Below are 19,985 nucleotides of genomic sequence, written 5' to 3'. Positions count from 1 at the left end.
GTCTGTAAGGGACCATTTCTGTTTGAGCTGGACAATGTGGCTGTCTCCAGCAGTTCCAAGATTCATGTCTTTTTTTGTCAAAAAATGAAGAGCGTTATAATTCAGGACATTGAGAAGGCTCATCCTGCTGTATTTTAATTAGGAAACAGAAAGCAGTTCTACTTTATGAATAAAACATCTCCAAGCTGGAGGTCCAGGACCCTAATAAAAATGTTTGACAATCTTCTTACTAACTACAACATTTCCTCCAAAACAAGTAAATGCCAATAGGACAAAATCATCGAGGCTGTAAATAGCATCTGGCATTGCATATGATAGCACAAGGCAAGGCATGTTACACAAATAAAAAAGGAACATGGCAGAAATACATTTATAAAGAGAAAAGATAATCAGCTGAACAGGGTAAAATTGATGGAAACAGAAGCTGTTGTGCTAAATAGGAGGGAAGGAAATCACAGGAGGAACCAGAGCTTGACTGGCCGATGCAGATTTTTCTGGATGAAGCAAGATCCAAAATGCTTAACAAACAGAGAAAATGAGTTTGCTGCAGCAAAACTATGTATTCTTCTGTTAGGAAGCTGATCACATTTTGTGCTTCTGCATACAGACCATTCAGATGGGGAAAACTAGGGAGCAGAGAGAGATGCATGGAGACAAAAACTATGGAATACTTGCAGACCACAAATACTTGGAACTGTTAGCAGCAACCAATGTGATGTGCATATGATCTCTGTGGCACCATTGTTAGTAATCTTTGGCACTGCCCTAATAGAAAGGGTATGGGTAGTTCAGGACCACAACAACAGAACGTGCCTTGGCTCTTAGATAACTCCACCATTGTGAGCACGCTCTTCTGTTAGCATCACTGCCAACCAAGTCCTTGAACTCCCTCTGATTCCCATCTTTTAAAATCAGCTGTGCTGTGTTCAACAAAATACACAGCAATTGGAGATTCTGGAAGAAATTTAATTCAGATATGCATTTACGATATGTAGGTGTTTTGAATGAACAAAGCAGAGCATAATAACAGCCTACAGCTGGATGACAAGAAGCATGACAGTTTAAAATTGAGAGCAGTGGACAGAACGAGCCTTGCATTTTGAGCCAGGAAACAGTGGGGGATACAGGCATAGCAGTGACTTGCAAGCAAACTGCTTGGGCAGGAAGAGAATGTGAAATTTTAACAAATATATACGAAAGATATCTACTTATAGATATAAATAAAAATCTTTCATCCAAGCTGACAGGAGTTCAGCAATTACAACAGCAGTATATAACTTTGAATATGTACCACACGTTCTGATAGAAGCTTGAGACAACAAAGAGCTGTCACCTGTGGGGGGAAAGGCAGCAGCTGAATCCAATCCAGCAAGCCATGCAAACATTTTGAGAGGTCTGTAAAAGCCACGGAGATGAAAGTAATGTAGTGCCTGTGTTGTAAAACATGATGCATATGCAGGAAAGCCCGCATACTGCATGCCCTTTCAAGTGTGGCCTATAAGGCTGATGAGGGGGATGACAACTCTTCCTTGGCAGACTAGTTCCCTGTGTACAGCTGAGTCACATTTAGTGACTTCAGTGATAATAAATCTGCATAGGCCAGGTCGACCCCTCCAGAGCCTTAGATAATCTTCTCCCTAATGAGCCAAGATTTGCTCTGCTAATCTACATCAACATGAACCCATTAACAGCAATAGTGTCATGGGCTTGGAAGAAGATAGCACAAATGATGCTTAGAGACTACCTAAAGCTCACTGCCATTTGGGATGCCCTAGTGTATCTTGCCTCATGTCTTGCTGCCCATCAGGAAGGACTGAGGTCTCTTATCCAATCTACAAACCGCGCATGGATGTCTAGATGCCCTGATGCATCTCATATGGCACCAAGACCGACATTTATGTAGCTTACCTAAGCCCTAGATCCTTTCTAAAAGTTCATACTGATATTTTCAAAGACCATGGCTCAGTTACCTAACCACAGATGGCTGCTGCTGTTTGAAATGACCTTTGCTGTCTAAGACATCCATAATCACAGAGAGATCAATACAGAACAGGATCTACAGGAGATTCAAGCCTTTCCTACGCAACAGCAGTTGAATGTGATGCAAGATATACTACGGTGACTAAAATGACAAGATGTGTATATACGTGGGCAAAATATCCTAGGCCTGAATACTCATATTGATACTTCTAATGTCCTGTTCAAATGCTGTTCGCTACTTTATCTATACACATGAAGCTCATTGCATGATCAGAGCTGGAAAGTGGAGAGGGGGAAAAAGTTTTTAATGATTTTATTCCTTTTGGACTGTGGCTTCAAATAAATAAATAAATAAACATGAGTATTGAAAAACAAAACCTCCATTCTTGGATTTTTTTTTTTTTTTTAAGATTCTGAAGTAGTAGTTTTGTCTCACGTGTGAGATGTAAAAAATAACCTAAAATGTGAACTGATGGCTACGTGTGTTTGTCTTGTCTCTTAGAAATTACTTGTCCTCCACGCTAGTGGAGAATAATGGAGTTTAGTGTTTCCAAAAATTAGTCATTTAGGGGCAAACTTCCAGTCTGTCTATCTGCTGGTGTGAAGGGACTTGCAAACTATTCTACATGTCTGATTCATAAAATAGGATTTTTCCGACGGATCGCTCTCCAAGAAAATTGTACACTGCTTCTGTCTTAATTGTATTTATACAAGCAACTCTGTAATGGGCTGATGACTCAGATGCCTAGCCAAGCACACCTTCAAAGCACCTTGTATTAAAATGGTGAACGTTGCAAATCAGATCTCCAAATCGATATCTGATAATTGCAGAGCACATTAAAGCTTATACTGCTGATCTTGTTTCCAATTAGTAACTTCAATTTTAGTTAGAAAGCACAGAACTTTCGCATTAATTTCCTCCATACCTAATTATTCAAAACCCAGTGCTTCACCAAGGCCAACACTTAAACTAAGGCCAAGTACTTACCCAACCATGATAAGAGCTTGTCCTGTTTAAAAAAGGCCAGCTTTTTCTTTGCAGTTTTTCAGAAGTGCACTGGAATTTCAGCAGGAACACCTGGCTGCCTTTCTACATTTTGAACTTATTTCACTAAAGCACCTCTGAAATCTAACTGGAAGAGTGCCCTCATGAATAACCTTGGAGCAGAAGTGGGATTTTTCAGTAGCGTCCACATTACTCTGAAGTGAGATTTCTTATCAACGAACCTTCAGCTCTTGAGCATTTCTGACAGTTCCAAGTCAACCGCCTAGCATTCCTTGGATAACTTCAAAATAAAAACAAAAGCAGAATTTGAATTAAGGTATCTATTTCTTCTAGTGATGTAACGTGGTGGTAGGCAGGATAACTGAGTTAGGAGGAGGTTATTATTTTAGTCTTTATTGATGCAGAAGATCTAAGTTACAGAACATTAGGCAAAGCCACCCTCTTCCTTGCCCAGTATTTCAGGATGAACAGTTACAGACAAGAAAATGATCCAGGTCCTTATAGTACAGCTAATAATTAAATTAATTGAAACAGTTGACAATATCATATTGCTAAATGTAAGTGCATGTACAGTATATAAATAAAACAGCTTTCTGTTCCTTGTCAAGAACATAAGCAAATCACATTTTTCTGTTTAATTTAGCTTGTGCTCAAGTACACTTCCCTCTGAAATATATTTTAATGTAAACCATAACCATTAAAACTGAGTCTCACTCCCCACATCTTAACTTGAAATTTATATTATAGTACTTTAAAAGCTAAATGAACAGCCCTATAATTTACAAGAGGCTTCTGTCAGATTTCCCATCTTTTAAATCTTTGGCAGTGTTTCACAGGAACACTCTTATTATTCAAACGTAGTAGTTCTATTCCAGTTCTACTAATGACAATTTTAGTGGTATCCAAAGCAAGATATTCCAATTCTTCAATCTTTCTATTTGAAAGAGCAGGCCACACAAATGCCCTGTGTGAGTGTTAAAGTAATGAAAATCCTACACTGTAGGAGAAACATTGTGTAAAAGATATTAACAAACATTTTAAAGATTCTAAAGATATAACATCATTAGATACAGCAACACTGACCCACTGCATAAAATGACTACTTCATATCTGGCCAATCAATGGCAACAAATCTGTCTGAAAATCTCTTTCACCAGGTGATCCATGGTGAGACAGAGCAGTAAAATCTGTATTTGGACCAGGTTATCTGAACTTTGACAGCTCAGATTTGATTCCTCAAACCTAGCAAGTTTCTAAGCAGGTGATCTTAGTTTCAAAAAGTTGCTGCATTCACCTGGGTACCATGGGCACCTACTGAGCTCAGCAAATCATCACGTCAGTTTAACTGATGCAAGTGAATAAAGTACCACCAAACTCTGAGCTGCACCCTGGCTTTCTCAGAGGTGTTCACTAGAACACAGCCATTGAGGATAAGATGATATGAATGGACTTGACAATCCTTTATTCTCCAAACACACACAGAAAGATGCAAAACTAACAAGAAAAATAACTTTCATTTAAATCCTATCAATCCTACTAAAAAAGGTTTCAATATTTGGAACCTTTGTTCCAAATTGAAATATTTATATCAAGTAAAATATGCTGCACAGAAATAGTCTATTATGTAGTGTATGGTTTACAACATTTATTACCAAGCATGCTGAAACACTTAGCTTCAATGTCTTTTAAAACAGCTCAAAGACTAAAAAGCCTTTAAGACAAGAAGCTAAAGCTACCCTATGCCCCTCTGATAATTACCTGCGTTTGCTCCTCAGCGACACCTTCATACAATAAGTTAACACTATAGCATTAAACCTGCTGAGACTCATGCCTTTAAAGTGCCTGCCAAGTATTTAACCTTGTCCACATTAAATGAAAAATAAGAGCATTGCTCAGAACTATTGCTTGAACAAGTGCACGCCGTTCAAACTACATGCAGAAATTCCTATCAGAAGTGTCTTTATAAGCATGGAGAAGAAAGTGCTCAAATACAGTCACTACGTGGTAGATGACTGGAGAAATATTCAGAAAATATAAATATAGATGTATCTGGGACTATATTATTTTAGCACTGTAATGCCAAATGGTAGGTTACCAAATGGTAGATTTCTGAGACAGATACTGAGGACAACCAAATATTATATATATTCTTATGTTAATTTGTATGAATAGAGAGGTTTTATCATACCATATTTCTTAGAGGAATGTTATAATTAAATATATCCCTTAGACAAGGAATTTCCTCATAAAAAGAAAGACTATGATAAATACAGTTCTGTTGTTTTACAAAACATAGAGTGATTTTAGGGAACGAGACCAAAAATATAGCTTTGGAGTTGGGAGTGAATTTCATTCAGGCAGTGTGAGCCCAAAAGTCAAATACAAACCCCCAAAAGCAGGATTCCAGCTGAGGACACAGTACGCAGGCTGGCTGAATGAAGCTCATTTCTACCCAATTACCAACTTAATAACATGTTCTTTTTTTTCTTCCAAAATGGAGATAAGAATCATAAATCACCAAAGGGCAAGTCAGATCCTATTTAAGGCAGAATGTAAGCATGTAAAAATAATTATTATATGTTCCAATATAAATATATAGTTTATAGACTTCTAGCAATAGGTAAAGGGAAAAAATATAGTTTCATACACTTGTACAGTTGAAATTAAGAACAAAATAATGGTGTAAAAAATGGTACGGCAGCAGTTACCAAAATATACAAAAATAAACTACTGGTATCGTTATTTGTGGTGTTGAATGATTTTGCATCATTCAAGAAAGTAATATTGCTCTGCTAAGCAGCATCTTGTAACACTTCATTCAAACTCCAAATGAAATAAATATTTACTTTCTAGAAAAATTCATATTTTCACGTGTATACCCTATATCTCATATAAGCTGTACCTCTCCATGCAGTATTTGAAAGCAAGTTCTGAGATAATCAACATCTTTAGTCAACCTGCAGGCAGGAAGAATGGGCCTCAAAGCAGATACTCACTGTGCCCCCGGCCTTCACAGTGCTGTGAATTACAAGTTCTTTCACAAATAACCCAAAGATTATTTGTGTGAAAGGATGGCATAAGCTCCACTCTAGAAAGCATCCTTTCTGAAACCTTAAGCTGCTCTAGGCATTCAAACCTCTATGGTTCTGCAGAGTTCCATGGATGCCATTCTCACGGAGCCTGGATGTGACCATGCAGAGCAGCTCACAGTAACAGATCATGCAAGATAGAAAGAGCACTCCTAAATGGCTCTCTTATGGTCTAACAAAGGATCCAACCTTTACCTCTAAGCCTTGCCTCTCTGTCAGTCTTGTCCATTTTTCTGCTTAAATATTCAGATGGTCAGCTTGAAAGAATGTCTTTACCCTACTGTCACGTAGCCCACCAACACCAGTGGTCATGCTGTTCCACTAACCTACACTAGGAGGGATTAGTCCTTCCCATTGGAGCCAATGTAAAAAGAGTGAACAAGAGCCACTGTTGTTCAGTACAATGCACTGTGATTCTAGACAAACCAGTTCCCAGGGACCACAGCTACAGAACTGCAACCACGCTAAAGCTTCTCCAAGGCAAATATCTAAGTCCTCAGAATGGAAATAAAAACACAGTTCTTCATTTCTAAAAGCAGAGTCTCTGGTTCATGGGGTGCACCCCACTGGGGACAGCCAAGAGCAGGTCAACACATCGTTTAACTCCCACATAAGCCCTTAAAACAGGGCTGGAGAGAAAACAGTAGTGCCTAGGCTTTGCATCTAGATACGATGAATGGACAGACTTCCACCTTTTTGGAGGAGGAAAGCATTTTGACTTTAGGAAAACTATTCTTCTGTCTTGCAAATAATTTAATACCATATTTCCTTCTTACATCCATATATATATTTTAAATCCTGACATCAATTCAGTTTTTAACGAGATGAGCGGAGAAGACTGAGAACAAAGGGGTTAGTTCAGGCAGTAAATCAGAAGTAATGAGAGAAAGAACAAACAGAGGGAGAAAGGTTTACATGAGATTTTTTTTAAGAATTCATTTAAAATCCCTTGGAATTTATCCCACATGTAGGTCTGCCATCCATCCTGAATTCTCATTAGGGAACAAAACAGTTCATGGCATCTCATTTTTACTTTAAACCAACCACCAAGTCTGTAGCATTTAAAACAGCAGAGATGCTCTCAGTTGTGTTAGCTAGAACTGTGGATGCAGGGTAAATGATTTCTTCAACTGTCACGTATGTCCCTGTTAAAAATCCAAGCACTCCAAAGACAGCTATAAAAATGTCTTTAAGTATTGTCCACAAACGTAGGTTTTCTTTGTAGAAAGTGAGGATTTCAACCAGAGGTGGCAGAATCAGTGCCAGAGTGCTACTGCTGACAGCTCCAACAAAAGAAATCACCAGGTCTAGGCGAGGGATCAAAACCGCTACGGCACCTAAAACATAAAGAGAACATTATTGGCTGCAGATTCGACATCCTCATGAAAAATTAAAAACAAACCAATCGCGATAGACACACAATCTAGTGATTCATGCTTTTAGAAATGTTCTTTCACTCACTATTTTTTCCAGATAGGAGTGGCAGGCACTGCACAGATCAACACGTGTATTTGTAAGTTAAGGTATATTTTCATGCTCATGTGAGATACTCAGTTTCAGTTTTGAATTTCTGCGAGAGCTGGCATAGCTCTAGGTTAAAATTTTGTCGCGCTTACAGGGTGAGTAAACTTGGCCTGCAAATCACAGAGACATGAGATATATGAAATTGTACAGAAACAGTTGTAGTTTTTTATTTCATGGGTTTCTTTTTAAGCCAAAAGAAAAAAAGTTCAGGCAGAACAGTGGGAGGGGATGTTCCATGCTACGCAGGAGACAGTGGTCAAAAATATAATACTATTAATAACATAAAATGATGCAAAGTTCTTCAAAATGAGCACAAAAGCTGCTGGCCACTTGGCAGTCTCACAAACATTTCTATCACTTATCTACAGGCTTGTCTGTTGAAAAATCTTGGTCCATACCATTGCATTCTGTGTAAAAGTAAAATATTTGCACAGTTAGCTGAATGAGAACTTAGTTCCAAGAGCTGAGTATGAAAAGAAGGCCCAGTAAGCCTGGAAGGATGACATGACCAGTCTCACCAAGAAGCTAGAGCACTCTTGGGAACAGAGTCCAGCCTTACAGAAGGATTAGAACCACTTCTACTTTTAACCCCTTTGGCCAGCAACCCTAGGAAAGACACCCAAGTACTAACTGAGATATCCCAGTTTGTCATGGAACATTTTTAGTTCTCTGTTAGAATAGCTTTCCAAGGCCAGCTGAGCACAGGCTCCAATTTGATCCCAAGTGTTGGAAACGGCTGTCTTTTTTCCCCTCTGTGAATGCATCCCACCAACTAAATATTCTGGAAATAACATGTATGGCAATAAACAAATGGAACAAACAGGAAGGAAACCCTCACAAAACACATGAGGATGAAAAACAACATGATTATCAGCTTCCTAATTTCCCAGGCTGAAATTTCCTCTTGCAGAGTTTCTTCCCTGTGGGCTGACTGCCACCAACTGCTTCAAATTCTGACAGCATCTGGTTATGAAAGGCAATGTAGTCAAGTTATGCTAGTGCTAATATTCTCCATTGAGAATATGTAACTTGAAGAAATCTGCATTGGCAAATACACTCACGCCAGCAGAGAGATGGATTAGTATCTCTGCACATACTGCAGCAAAGTAACAACTGTGTTGGCTCCCAATGTGGCACATCACGTCATCCCACTTATCTTGCCAAGAGCTTTCCCTTTGCTGTATCAAACCTCTCTGTACTTTCAATTTAAAATGAGCATAAACAGAAGGAGTTCGGTCCTGTCTGGTGAAGATATAATCAAAATTCACTTGTAAAACATAACAGTTACCTGCTGCTACCAGGCACCATCTGCTACACATTTTAATAAAAAACCCTAAGCACACAGATACTGCACAAAAAGGAGGGATAGCTGAAGGTATACATAGGAATAAAGGATTCTCCATCCCATCCTATTTGAAAGATAAATCTATTAACTTATTCTAGCTTGCCATGATTATAGTTTATTAACATTGTGTGATTCTGCAGAGACATGAGAGACACAATGTCACCAGAGGAAGCTTGGGAAGAGACAGAACTGTACTTCAGGAAACCTTAAGAAAGACGTGACACTCAAAAATGGATAAGCCAAAGTTTTTATCCCACCATTATGATGGACATACGCAATGCCAAACAGATTCTTCCACCACACACATATGACACTACAGACTGGAAATGTCACATGTTAACATATGATCTAGGGCAAAGCTGAATAGAATGAAAAAGGAATTACACCAAAGTTAATAAAAGTCACCAAGTACCAGCCTCAATAATTTTTGTGGCCATAACATGTAGATGTGGCACTCAGGGACGTGGTTTAGTAGTCATGGAGGTGATGAGTTGACAGCTGGATTAGATGATCTCTGAGGACTTTTCCAACCTTAATGATTGTATGATTCTCTAACTCTGTTCAGGCCACAAAAGCAGGTACTGTGAGTGCCCACACAACACAGACTGAGCACTCAGACTAGAACCACGGGCAATCATTGATATTTGCACAGCAATGCAGAGCAGGTAACTAAGTGTAAACTGCTGCTGAAGTACGTTTGCAATGACTGGAAAAATCTTAGGTAATGAAAATGTTGAATGTGTTCTTCTGAAGCAGAAGAGAGGTCTGAACATTTATTATCCTGCCAATTTAATAGATGTAGAGGGTGTATTCATCAAACATGGATTGTCAATTTCAGTAATAGACTTCTTTCAAATCTACACGTGTTCTGAATCTGGAAGATACTCATTAATTTAAACGTCACAGTTTGGCTTGAAATCTTCTGCTTTATTAAAAATAATGATAATATTAGTACTTATTAATTGGAAAAAAAAAACAACAAAATTTCAGTTTATAACTGTTTCAGATTACCGAAAAGCAAAATTCTGTGTGTTGCCTTAGATCTTGTCAAATGTTTGTCTGGATCATATAAATCTGGATACTGCTGTGGGAGAAAGTTTTGGAAATGTGTTTCACGGTTTTAATTACTCTTTCATGTATTCTCTAACAATCCAAGGGAAATGCCATTTTTATTATCTGACAAAGAAAGCTCTCAACAGTTAAAAATGGGTGCAGCTTCTCCCTATTTCCAGGAGAAGTAAACAAGAACCATTTCCACAAGCACAAAGCCTGATTTTTCTAGCCATAAAGGTTTAAAAGTACAAAGTCAAAAAGCAATTCTGAATCTTTCTCAACAGTCATGAAATCTTCCGTTTTGGAGGCTCTGGGAATCCCCTCTGAGGAATGAAGTCCCACAGTATAAACGTCAGACTTATCTTTTGGCCAGCAGTCAAAATGTGGAATGAAAGAAGGTTTGAATGAAGGAGCAAGTGCCAAATGAGCAGAGCATCTCACAGAGATACACGTTGCTTCTACTTTAAGCTCTGCCATCTAACCTCAAAAACAAGTATTAACAAATTCTCCAACCTGTCTCAACCATGTAGTAGTAACATATTTGTATTATCTGGGGCTTTGGGGAACCCAATGGAAACAGTATGGGAGAATGTTTCCATTTCTTAAGAGACATATCAAGCCAGTGGAAAGATAGCCTTAATCATATTCTGTTAATTTTATAGCACTTCTCTTACAAATTTCTCTCCCTGTTAAAGAATCAGCACTTTACTACTCGACAGACTTTATATGCTGATGTAATTTTGATGAAATCATTGAGGGGAAAAAAAGCACTCTTGCCATCTCTCTACTACCACTTTTCCAAGATCCAACCCGAAGACTGGAACATTCATGTATTAGAAATGGGTGCCTGACATACATTGTCAGGGCAATTGGATTTAAAAGCTTTCTCAAAGCATAAAAACAAAACTGTATTTTTAACCAAGACAGATGTCTATAATATGTCAAGATAGAGCTCCCTCCAGGAGGAAAAAAAATGCCTACAACTGAATGTTTGCCAAAGAACTCTGTCTGCAGGCAAAATGGAACTTTAAAATGCCAGCCCACATCCTCCTTTCTACACTAATATCCCAGCTTGTGCTCATCAAAATAGAGAATGCCTTCCTTGGGAGTTCCATGGTGGAAACTTGTAAAATTGTGATTTGATGTATGTATACAAAAGAATACAGGACAAAGGAGAAACCTGTTATTAATCTGAAGAGAAACTGCCTAATGCAAATAATTAGTTAAGAGCATTTGTGAATAAATTGCAGAACTTTGCATGTATGTAGGGAGAAAATCTACACATTGGTAGATAAAGCTTAAGGAAAAAAGATTCCAGATAAAGAACTTGGTATTTCATAACTGAGAATCAGAATTATTTTTTTCTGGCTAAAAATGCTCATTAACATAGGGTTTGAGATGCTGTTTGTTTCAACTGTTCTTTGAAACATCTAAAAACTACGAGACATATACAGAAAATTATTTCTTTTAAAATCTAGATTCAGTTTTCACACACAAAAAAAACATTTTCTTAACATAAAATTCCTTTAAATGCATACTTTTAAATACCAGTTCAATCTCAAAACCAAAATCAAACAAAACAAAGGAGAAAACAAATCACAGTTATCTTACAAGGTGAAAACCACACACACCGCACAGTTTGGCTTTATTCCCTCTGGAGTGAAAAACCTTCACCATGATCTGTCTGCAACATTCTGTATGCTTTGGGCCACAGAAGGTGCTTCACACCCAGCCTTCCATCTGCCCTCACACTACAACTCACTTTGGCCTACGTTAGTAGGAAGGACTAGAGTCATTCATGGTCAGGTTAAGGAACTTCGCCCTTCACAAGAGGTAACCACAGGCACGGCACCAGCCAACAGCTGAGCCCCACTCCATGCACACACAGCTCTGTTCCTTCCCTAGAGCCCTCCACGTCCACATCTCAGAGACGCAGAAGCAAACTCATTCTTTATAACACTTTGCACCACTGATTTTGAAGCCATTTTTAAGAGGTCAGCAATTTATGTTCTCTTTCTTCTTCATGCAGAAAGAAGCATAAAAATGATGTCAGAGATAATGATGACTTCACAGAGGCATCAAACCCACAGTTTTCTTACCAAGTTACCTAACACACTTATGTAGGACTGGCACATACACTTCTGTAAGAGCCCCCTTGGAGGAAAGCATTCCATCCATGCCCCACTAATAAAGCACCTCCTCCCCCACTGTTTGCACTTCATACAACCCCAGCATTTAAGCAGTATAACTTGTCTAGGCTTCAAGATGTGCACTAATTTTAAGCAGAAGTTGGTGTCACAACAGCCACATGCAGGAGGAGGCTGCATAAGCCAATTTACGGGGACAGGGAGGAGTGGCAGTCATGAGTCTATAAGGGAACATTCCCCCCAGCTCACCTCCCTAGAGCAACTCGCTCACTCCTAGTAAAATGCTATAGTAGTTAATGTTCTTTTCTGCCTTATTGCCCTGTTCACATGGAGTAGTGTCTCCCCCTCATAAGATCTTCAGAATTCATGTTTTCACTAAGCATCCCTCTTGGAGGCTAGCATGGAAAGCAATCTAGACAGTGAGACCTTCAGGATGGAGCTCCGACACCAAGTGACCTTCCCAAAGCTAATGTGCACAGGTGCTTGGCACAGCACATTGATTTATCTGCAAATGTATTTCAACATTCCATTAAGTACAATCTGTGGGCTCACAAATGGCATCTGGTTAGACTGTCACATTTGAAATGCTGTATTTATTCATTTGTCTCTGTGGTAAATTTATTTCAGCTTTGCTACTGATACTTAAAAATCTGTTCAGACATACTTTGCTACAATAGTTTATACAACTGCAATATGCAGCCGGATTCAACAAATGAGCATAAAGCATGCCGCAAAACATTAATATTGAACTCCAAATGGATGATCCTATGCCATTACAGAATTGACACTGTTCCCACTGCCAATCACTCTCTTTCAGGCATCTGAAATGAGTTTGCAATTTAACTGTCCCCTCTGCTTCAGTCTCTTAAAATAAATTCCTGTTCTGAGACAGCTGAAGGGCTCCCAGCAGTGCAAGCAGAAATGAATGTTGCTCATTCAAGGACAAGACTGTTTTTGCCATAGGAAGAAAAGGTGAAGAAAAGAGTTGGCGCAGTGGCAAATCCTGGACAAGTCAGTCATGCAGCTTACAACAGTGCTGGAAAGTCATATTTACCTTCACATGCTGCCATCACTCCCTATTCCCCAGTCTTTCTCTTTGCTGTGCTACATATATCAAGCTACGTCACAGGGAAGAAGGCAGACATCCATAGCTACTTTGCCAGCTCATGCCAAACACAAGACCTGGGCAGCAATAAGTTAAAATCAATTTGTACGAATAGCAGTTTGTCTTACCTTCACACTCAAAAAAAATATATCGTATACCTTTTGATTACTACACAAAGTGAGTAAAAATGTAATTAAATCTACTTACTTATAATCTAAAACTACTATACTTTGCTTGCTAAATACTGACCATGTATAGATGAGGGAGAAACATTGCATAGACATCTTTATGAATGGTTAAAACTATGTACACTCAGGCTTCTTGCCCCATTCATAATCAGATCTTAAATTCTTTGTTAATGATGGCTAAAGAAACAGATGATTAAGATTTAAAAAAATCTAAGTCATTGTGGAATCTTTTGGCAGAAGCAGATCCATCAGAATGCTAAGAATTGTACGTTATGCTAAATAATCTCCTCCAATAACTATTAAAGGATTAAAAAAAAATAAAAGATTACTGTAGCATTCTCCCCATGCAGTATTCACTAAACTGCAGAATAAGGCGATTCTGTTCTGGATAACATGACAGAATTTCTGAGCTAGATGTTTATTTCCCACATTTGGGATGCTGTATGTGCTATACCCTTCACTAGTAGGGATTCATCAATTTGCAACATTTCCAGGCAAGCTGGTGTATCGAGACCAGCTTGACTAAGGAGGAAACTCATGGCAGAGCTCAGCTGTAAGAAGGCACCATGCATCAGGTGGAAACAGCGACAGGTTACAAAGAAGTTTAAAAACATTGTATGGGCGTATCTGGATACTGTCAGGAAAGCCAAAGCTCAGTTGAAACCTACATGGGGATCAAGTCAGGGATTACCTGAGAGAGCTCAACCCATAAAGGTCCACAGGACACGATGAGTTGCATTCAGGGGTGCTGGCACAAGCCAGCCAAAGTCCTTCCATCAGCACTGGATGCGGGCTGACATCACATTTAAATCCAAAATAATTTAAATTATTGATTTTTAATCACAATTCAAAGCTGGATTACAGGCAGTACTTTAACAGTGATGCTTCACAGAGATTTTTCATATCTTAAGGACGAGTAGCTGCTTCCAGGCACTTGAAGGCACTACCTGACTTTTAGATGGCCAATGTGTGGTGAGACGAATTTCACCTTATGAACCAGTTTGGATAGGAGTTCTCATTAAGGCTTTCAATAACAACAGCAATTCATAGAAAAATCAAAATAATCACTCCCTTCCACTCTGAGTACCTACCCATTGTAAAAACTGGCCAAAAGTAGAGGCACTCCTTTATTTGCAGACACCTCTGCACCAAGCAGTGCCTGAAAAGGCACAGCGCCTTCCTTATCTGTCTGATAAAGATCTCTTTTCTCTATACATCTGATAAAGGTCTCTCTTGTCATTGCTAATTCATACAGCCAAATCTCCACCAGAAAGGACTGCTCAAAGAACTGCCACAGTTTCCTGATAGCAGTAAAGCAAATGAAGTTTCCTCTTCCTATGCTCAGCCCTTCTAACACAGAGGCTGTGCAAATCTAAACAGGTCCACATCATCTAAAGAGAGGCAAGCTTCATTTCTGTTTTGCAACGAATTTCCAGTTGCCTTAAGCAACTTCTATTTAATAACAGTTGGAAATTTCTTTATATATATATATATATATATATATATACACACACACACATATATAATTATTTGTTAGGTCCCTAATAGAAAGCTGCAATAACAAAATACTAACCTAGAACTATTTCACATGCCTTTAGGAACATAATTATCCTCTTCTCCATGGAAATACAAATACTGCTCTCCACAGACTTGGCAAACCTTAACGATATGCCCCTAAAAATGGGCTGGGATCAGAGTAACCTATCAACATTCATACCTTCCTGAGACTTGCTGTTTCCTTTGGATTGTTTATGCTTCCTCCCTTTCCTCTCCTCTCCCACCTTCAGCATCTTCCAGTTATCACCAGAACATAATAGAATAAACAAGAGTTTCTTCGCTTGTGTGATTTGTCTTAATAATCAGCAATTCTGGATCTTTTGATGTCCCCATTTCATAATTTTACAAATAGAAATTGTAGCATTAAAATAGAAGAACAGAAAAAGACAGAACGTATCATAAGAGAAATATATATTTAAATCTTCAAATATATTATCAGCACTCTGCTGTAACAGTTACTATGTTTGTCACCAAATCGTGTCCTTCTTTACTTTGAAAGCTGGGCACAGAGACTCCTCTATTTTTTCACAGTATCATTATTGTTTAAGAAGAAAATGCCTAAAAAACTGACAATGATTTATTTAATCCCCTCCCCGGGGCAGGGGATCCTCATCCCACTTTGAGACTGATGATGGTAATGGATGCCCTGGGCCTAGAGTTGGATCACAGGCCAGTAAGACAACACCTAAGGTGCAAGATGAGGGAACTCCAATTGGTAAATCAGCCTCAATGGGAGCCCAACTCAGATGTCTGTACGCTAATGGGGACAAGTAAGAAGAGTTACAGGCGTGCATGTGCCTACAGGGCTATGATGTCATTGGCATCACTGACACATGGCTCTCATGGCTGGAATGGAGGAACAGACGGGTATAAACTCTTTAGGAAAGACAAGCAGGAGAGAAGGTGTTGCCCTCTACACTAACGACAAGCTGGAGTCCATGGAGCTCCAGCTGGGGATGGATGAGAAGCTGACAGAGAGCTTATGGGTTAGGGTTAAAGGGAAGGCAGAGGAAGGAGGCATTGTAGTGGAGGTCTGCTACAGGCTGCCGGACCTGGAAGGTCGAGTGGATGAGGCCCTCTATAAACAGATAGGAGCAGCTTTGCATTCACAAAACACAGTCCTCATGGGAGACTTCAACCACCCTGATACCTGTTGAAGGGACAACACAGCAGGGCACCAGCAATCAAAGAGTTTCCTGGAATGCGTTGATGATAACTTCCTCTCCCAAGTCGTACAGGAACCCACAAGAACAGGTGCTATGCCGGACCTTGTCCTCACCAGTGAGGAGGGGCTGGTGAGTAATGTGAAGCTGAAGGGCAGCCTTCACTGCTGACCACAAAACTGTGGAGTTCAAGATCCTTAGGGCGTCAAAGAGGGTGCACAGCAAGCTTGCTACTCTGGACTTCAGCAGAGCGGATTTTGACCTTTTCAGGGAACTGCTTGGCAGGGTGACATGGGATAAAGCCCTGCAGGGAAGAGGGGCCCAAGAAAGCTGGCCAGTAGTCAAGGGCCATCTCCTCCAGGCCCTTTGCATATTTCATAAAAGTGAATTAAATGCACTAACACCACATTTTAATCCTGAATTCTTTCTCTTTATGGTAACTTCCACGATTTTTAATGAACATAGGACCCGTTAATTGCCACAACTTTTCAAAGAAAAAATATGCATTAACTCAATTTTTGAGCTTGAAAAAAGAACTATGGGTGAAATATAAATCCACCGAGACTTACAAGAAATTTCCCATTTTACTTTAATGCCTAACCTCTAAAAATTTGTATTTTTAATTGAGTTAATAATTTTCACCTACAAAATTATATTTCAATTCCTTTTTTTCTAGACATTAGAAATATTATTAATTAAATCACCTAAAGGTATTTGGAAAAAAAAGCCATAATTTTACTGCTGATTCATATGATTATATTCAAGCTCTTTTTTTCAAAATTGCTGATTTACTAATGCTTTACTAGTCAAATTCTTGAGTTTTCTGCAGTGTTTTTAAAATCAAGCTTCATTTCAACATTTCTAAAGGAAAGAAAACCTTTTGAAACCTGTGCCTGTTTTCACAATATGAATGATCTAACTATACAAATTTCATTACAACTTCTGGGGAGTCAGCTTTCTGAAATGAAGACATTTTCTGCTTTTCTCAAGTTCAGCAAACAAACACATATTTAAAATAGGTGTATTATTTAAGAATGAGTCTGTTTACTTTCCTGCCCTACAGTGGTCATCATATAAGAGTAGGCAGTCCTTATATCAAGAAATTTTCTGTTAAAAGCACCTAGCAACGGTATTCATCTACTCATTTACTTTACCTTTTTTCACCTGCCACCTTTTTTTTTTGTTTCCCCTATTCTAGTCTGTTTAAAATTAAGGCCAGAGAACAGAAAAGTCAAATCCCTCTCATTTTACTTCTCTCGTATTCCAATCAACAACCACAACGTTACGATACATAATGGTACCTCAAAAACAGCCTACACCACTGCTTTAGACATTATACAATGGGAGCTGAAAGAAAAAAATGTGCCAGAAATAAAGATGTGAACAGCATAAGCAAATGAGTAACCTCATTCTTCGGATATGAAGAATATGGTACTCCACAGAACCCTGAGCAAAAAAAAAACCACAGTATTTTTACAGATAGATACAGCTTGCCACCTCCAACTTGACCTACTTATACTCATGAGAAGAACAAGACCCAAAGGCATTATTCTGAACCCATGATACCACCTTTGCTCCATCACCTGCTCTCCCTTTAAAGGATAAGCTTCCAGCAACCATTCATTTGGAGTAATTGGCCTCAGAAGCCTCAGCGTGGGCAGGAAGACCCAAATTTTAGAGATTTTATATAGAATTATTCTTGGTCCTAATCTAAACAATGGTATTTGAGGAAACTGTTCCTTTATCACTTACTCATTTCAGAAAGAGTGTAGGTGAAACATGTTAAAAATAGTACTGCGTTTGACAGAAAAGGTTGTTTGAGGGTTTTTTTTAGTTTTAAAACTTAAGCCATCATTAGTTTCCTTCTGCCACAAGTTGTCCGCCGATTACTTAAATATCCTACCTGAAGAAGGTACTCACAAAAGCCAGTGATTTGACAGATCCGCATAGGATATGGTCAGGCTGCTCAGAAACAACATAGAGGAGCTGACTCTTTCCTCCGAGGGTGAAAGAAAAGGCAGCAAAGAACCAGAAAGCATCTTGACAGGAGAATGAATATTCATTCTCTCAGTCTCTCAGGAGACAACCAACGAAAGTGGTCTAAGAAGTGGTCCATGAAAGTGGTTTTCAATGCTGTAAAAGTACTAGACCCCTATGATCTCTTGAATAGCTTCTAAATCGCCCATGGCTGTAATACTTGGGATTGTACCTCCTGGAATTTTCTATCTTCATACACAGCGGGAAGTCACTGTATCCTTACAAATAAAGCTTAAATCTATGCATAGGAAATCTGTTTTCAGCTCATCTCACTTGCACAGATCTATTTAGTAGCCTTGGGCTTATCCCTTCCCCTCCCACCATTGGCTTTTTTATCTGCAAGAGCTCCTTTGTAAGGCACTTTGACACTGACAGATAAAAAACAATATGAAAGTAATAAACTTTAATATCGTTGCTGTAGCTGTTACAGCTTTAATACTTCTGCTGGAATTCTGATATCAAAGAACATTACTCATAATTGTCCACATGCTTGCATGGTATACAAGGAACCAAGCTCCTGTTACGTGATCAGACACCCTCTTTGGCTATCCTTAAATGCTTTCTATTTTAGGAATGGTTTTCTTCCTATTCCAAACTCTACCATAATACTTTCATAATGTTTTTACATGGTTGGTAAAACAATTCTGTGTAAATACATTTTGTAGAGCAGTACAGACTTCCATAGGATAAAATGCAATATGAGAGATCAAGCACAAGATATTACTGTATTGTAATCCCATCTTTTAATTTCTAGGTAGAATTACAATCACTGCTGTCATCTTTGAAAGTATCAATTACTCTAAGTAGAAATAGTACTTACTGGTAATGTTGCAAATAAAGACATAAAACCTGGTCAAGTGAGCATGCTTCCAGTCAGAGCTCATCTGAGATGAGAGGTAAGCATGGTACTGATGTCTATCCTATAGCTCCTTAGATGATCATTGTCTAACTTCCCACAAGGGGAAAAAAAAAAAACTAAACAACAACAAAATTATTTTTTCCCTACCAGTTACTGCTGAGCCAATCTCCATTTTGTTCTCAAGAAGTAAACACCTCAAGTATGCAAAATTTCACATAAAATCATGAAATAAGCTCTAAATCTGGTAGTATATATTTACTTGGCTGCATAATAAAGAGAAAACTAAAGACAACAAGATTTTCTTTTTAATCATACGAAGCACTGCTACCCAAAAGTTCAATATCAACATAAAATGCCATGTCAAATAGACTCGGAACACAGGCATTGGCTACAATTTAATTATTACAGTGTGTACTACAGAACAGTGTCTCTTGAAGTTCTGTACAGCCAGAGAAAACGCTTTACAATAAAACCCCATCCCAAATCAATTCCGGCAGTTTCTAATGGTGATATCATAGGATGGCATTGCTTATTGTGAGATCCTGGCCAGATGGGACAAAAGCCCAAAAGAGGAATTGGTTTTTCCACTAGACATATTCACAGATGCTGGAACAAACCTGAGAAACTAAAATCTCATTTCTTAACAGCTGACTCAGGATTCTGCATTGTCATCTCTATGTTTTTTGCCCTTTGCAGACTCTAAACCTATTCTGATGGTGCTTAATGTTTTCTTGTATTGCCAATTCAGCACAATATCCACATCTCAGACACCCAAACTTGCGAGCTCCCATTTCTCAGCTGAGTGCCAATCATCAGGTCAGGCTGCAGAGAAATACCATCTCCCCTCTTTTTAAACACGTCAAAGAAAATACGTAGACGGGGCATATGATCAAAGTGATGCCCCAGGAGAGTTCCCTGATGACAAAGTTGAC

At 38.8% G+C, this 19,985-nt stretch overlaps 1 protein-coding gene across 5 annotated transcripts in view; it reads right to left on the bottom strand.

Annotated features, from left to right (window-relative positions):
- SLC36A4 (solute carrier family 36 member 4) overlaps positions 3,353–19,985 on the bottom strand; it is a 102,478-nt gene continuing 85,845 nt past the window's right edge. For all 5 annotated transcript variants that reach the window (XM_021382149.1, XM_021382158.1, XM_021382175.1 and 2 more), the window contains one exon: positions 3,353–7,412. In XM_021382149.1, coding sequence (XP_021237824.1) covers positions 7,105–7,412 — 308 coding nt within the window. In that variant the 3' untranslated portion in view covers positions 3,353–7,104. The remainder of the gene's footprint in view (positions 7,413–19,985) is intronic.

The sequence above is a fragment of the Numida meleagris genome, chromosome 1 (genome assembly GCF_002078875.1).
Source record: "Numida meleagris isolate 19003 breed g44 Domestic line chromosome 1, NumMel1.0, whole genome shotgun sequence".
Classification (NCBI taxonomy): Eukaryota; Metazoa; Chordata; class Aves; order Galliformes; family Numididae; genus Numida; species Numida meleagris.
Note: the sequence above shows the minus strand (reverse complement) of the source record. Positions and strands in the feature narration are given on the sequence as shown.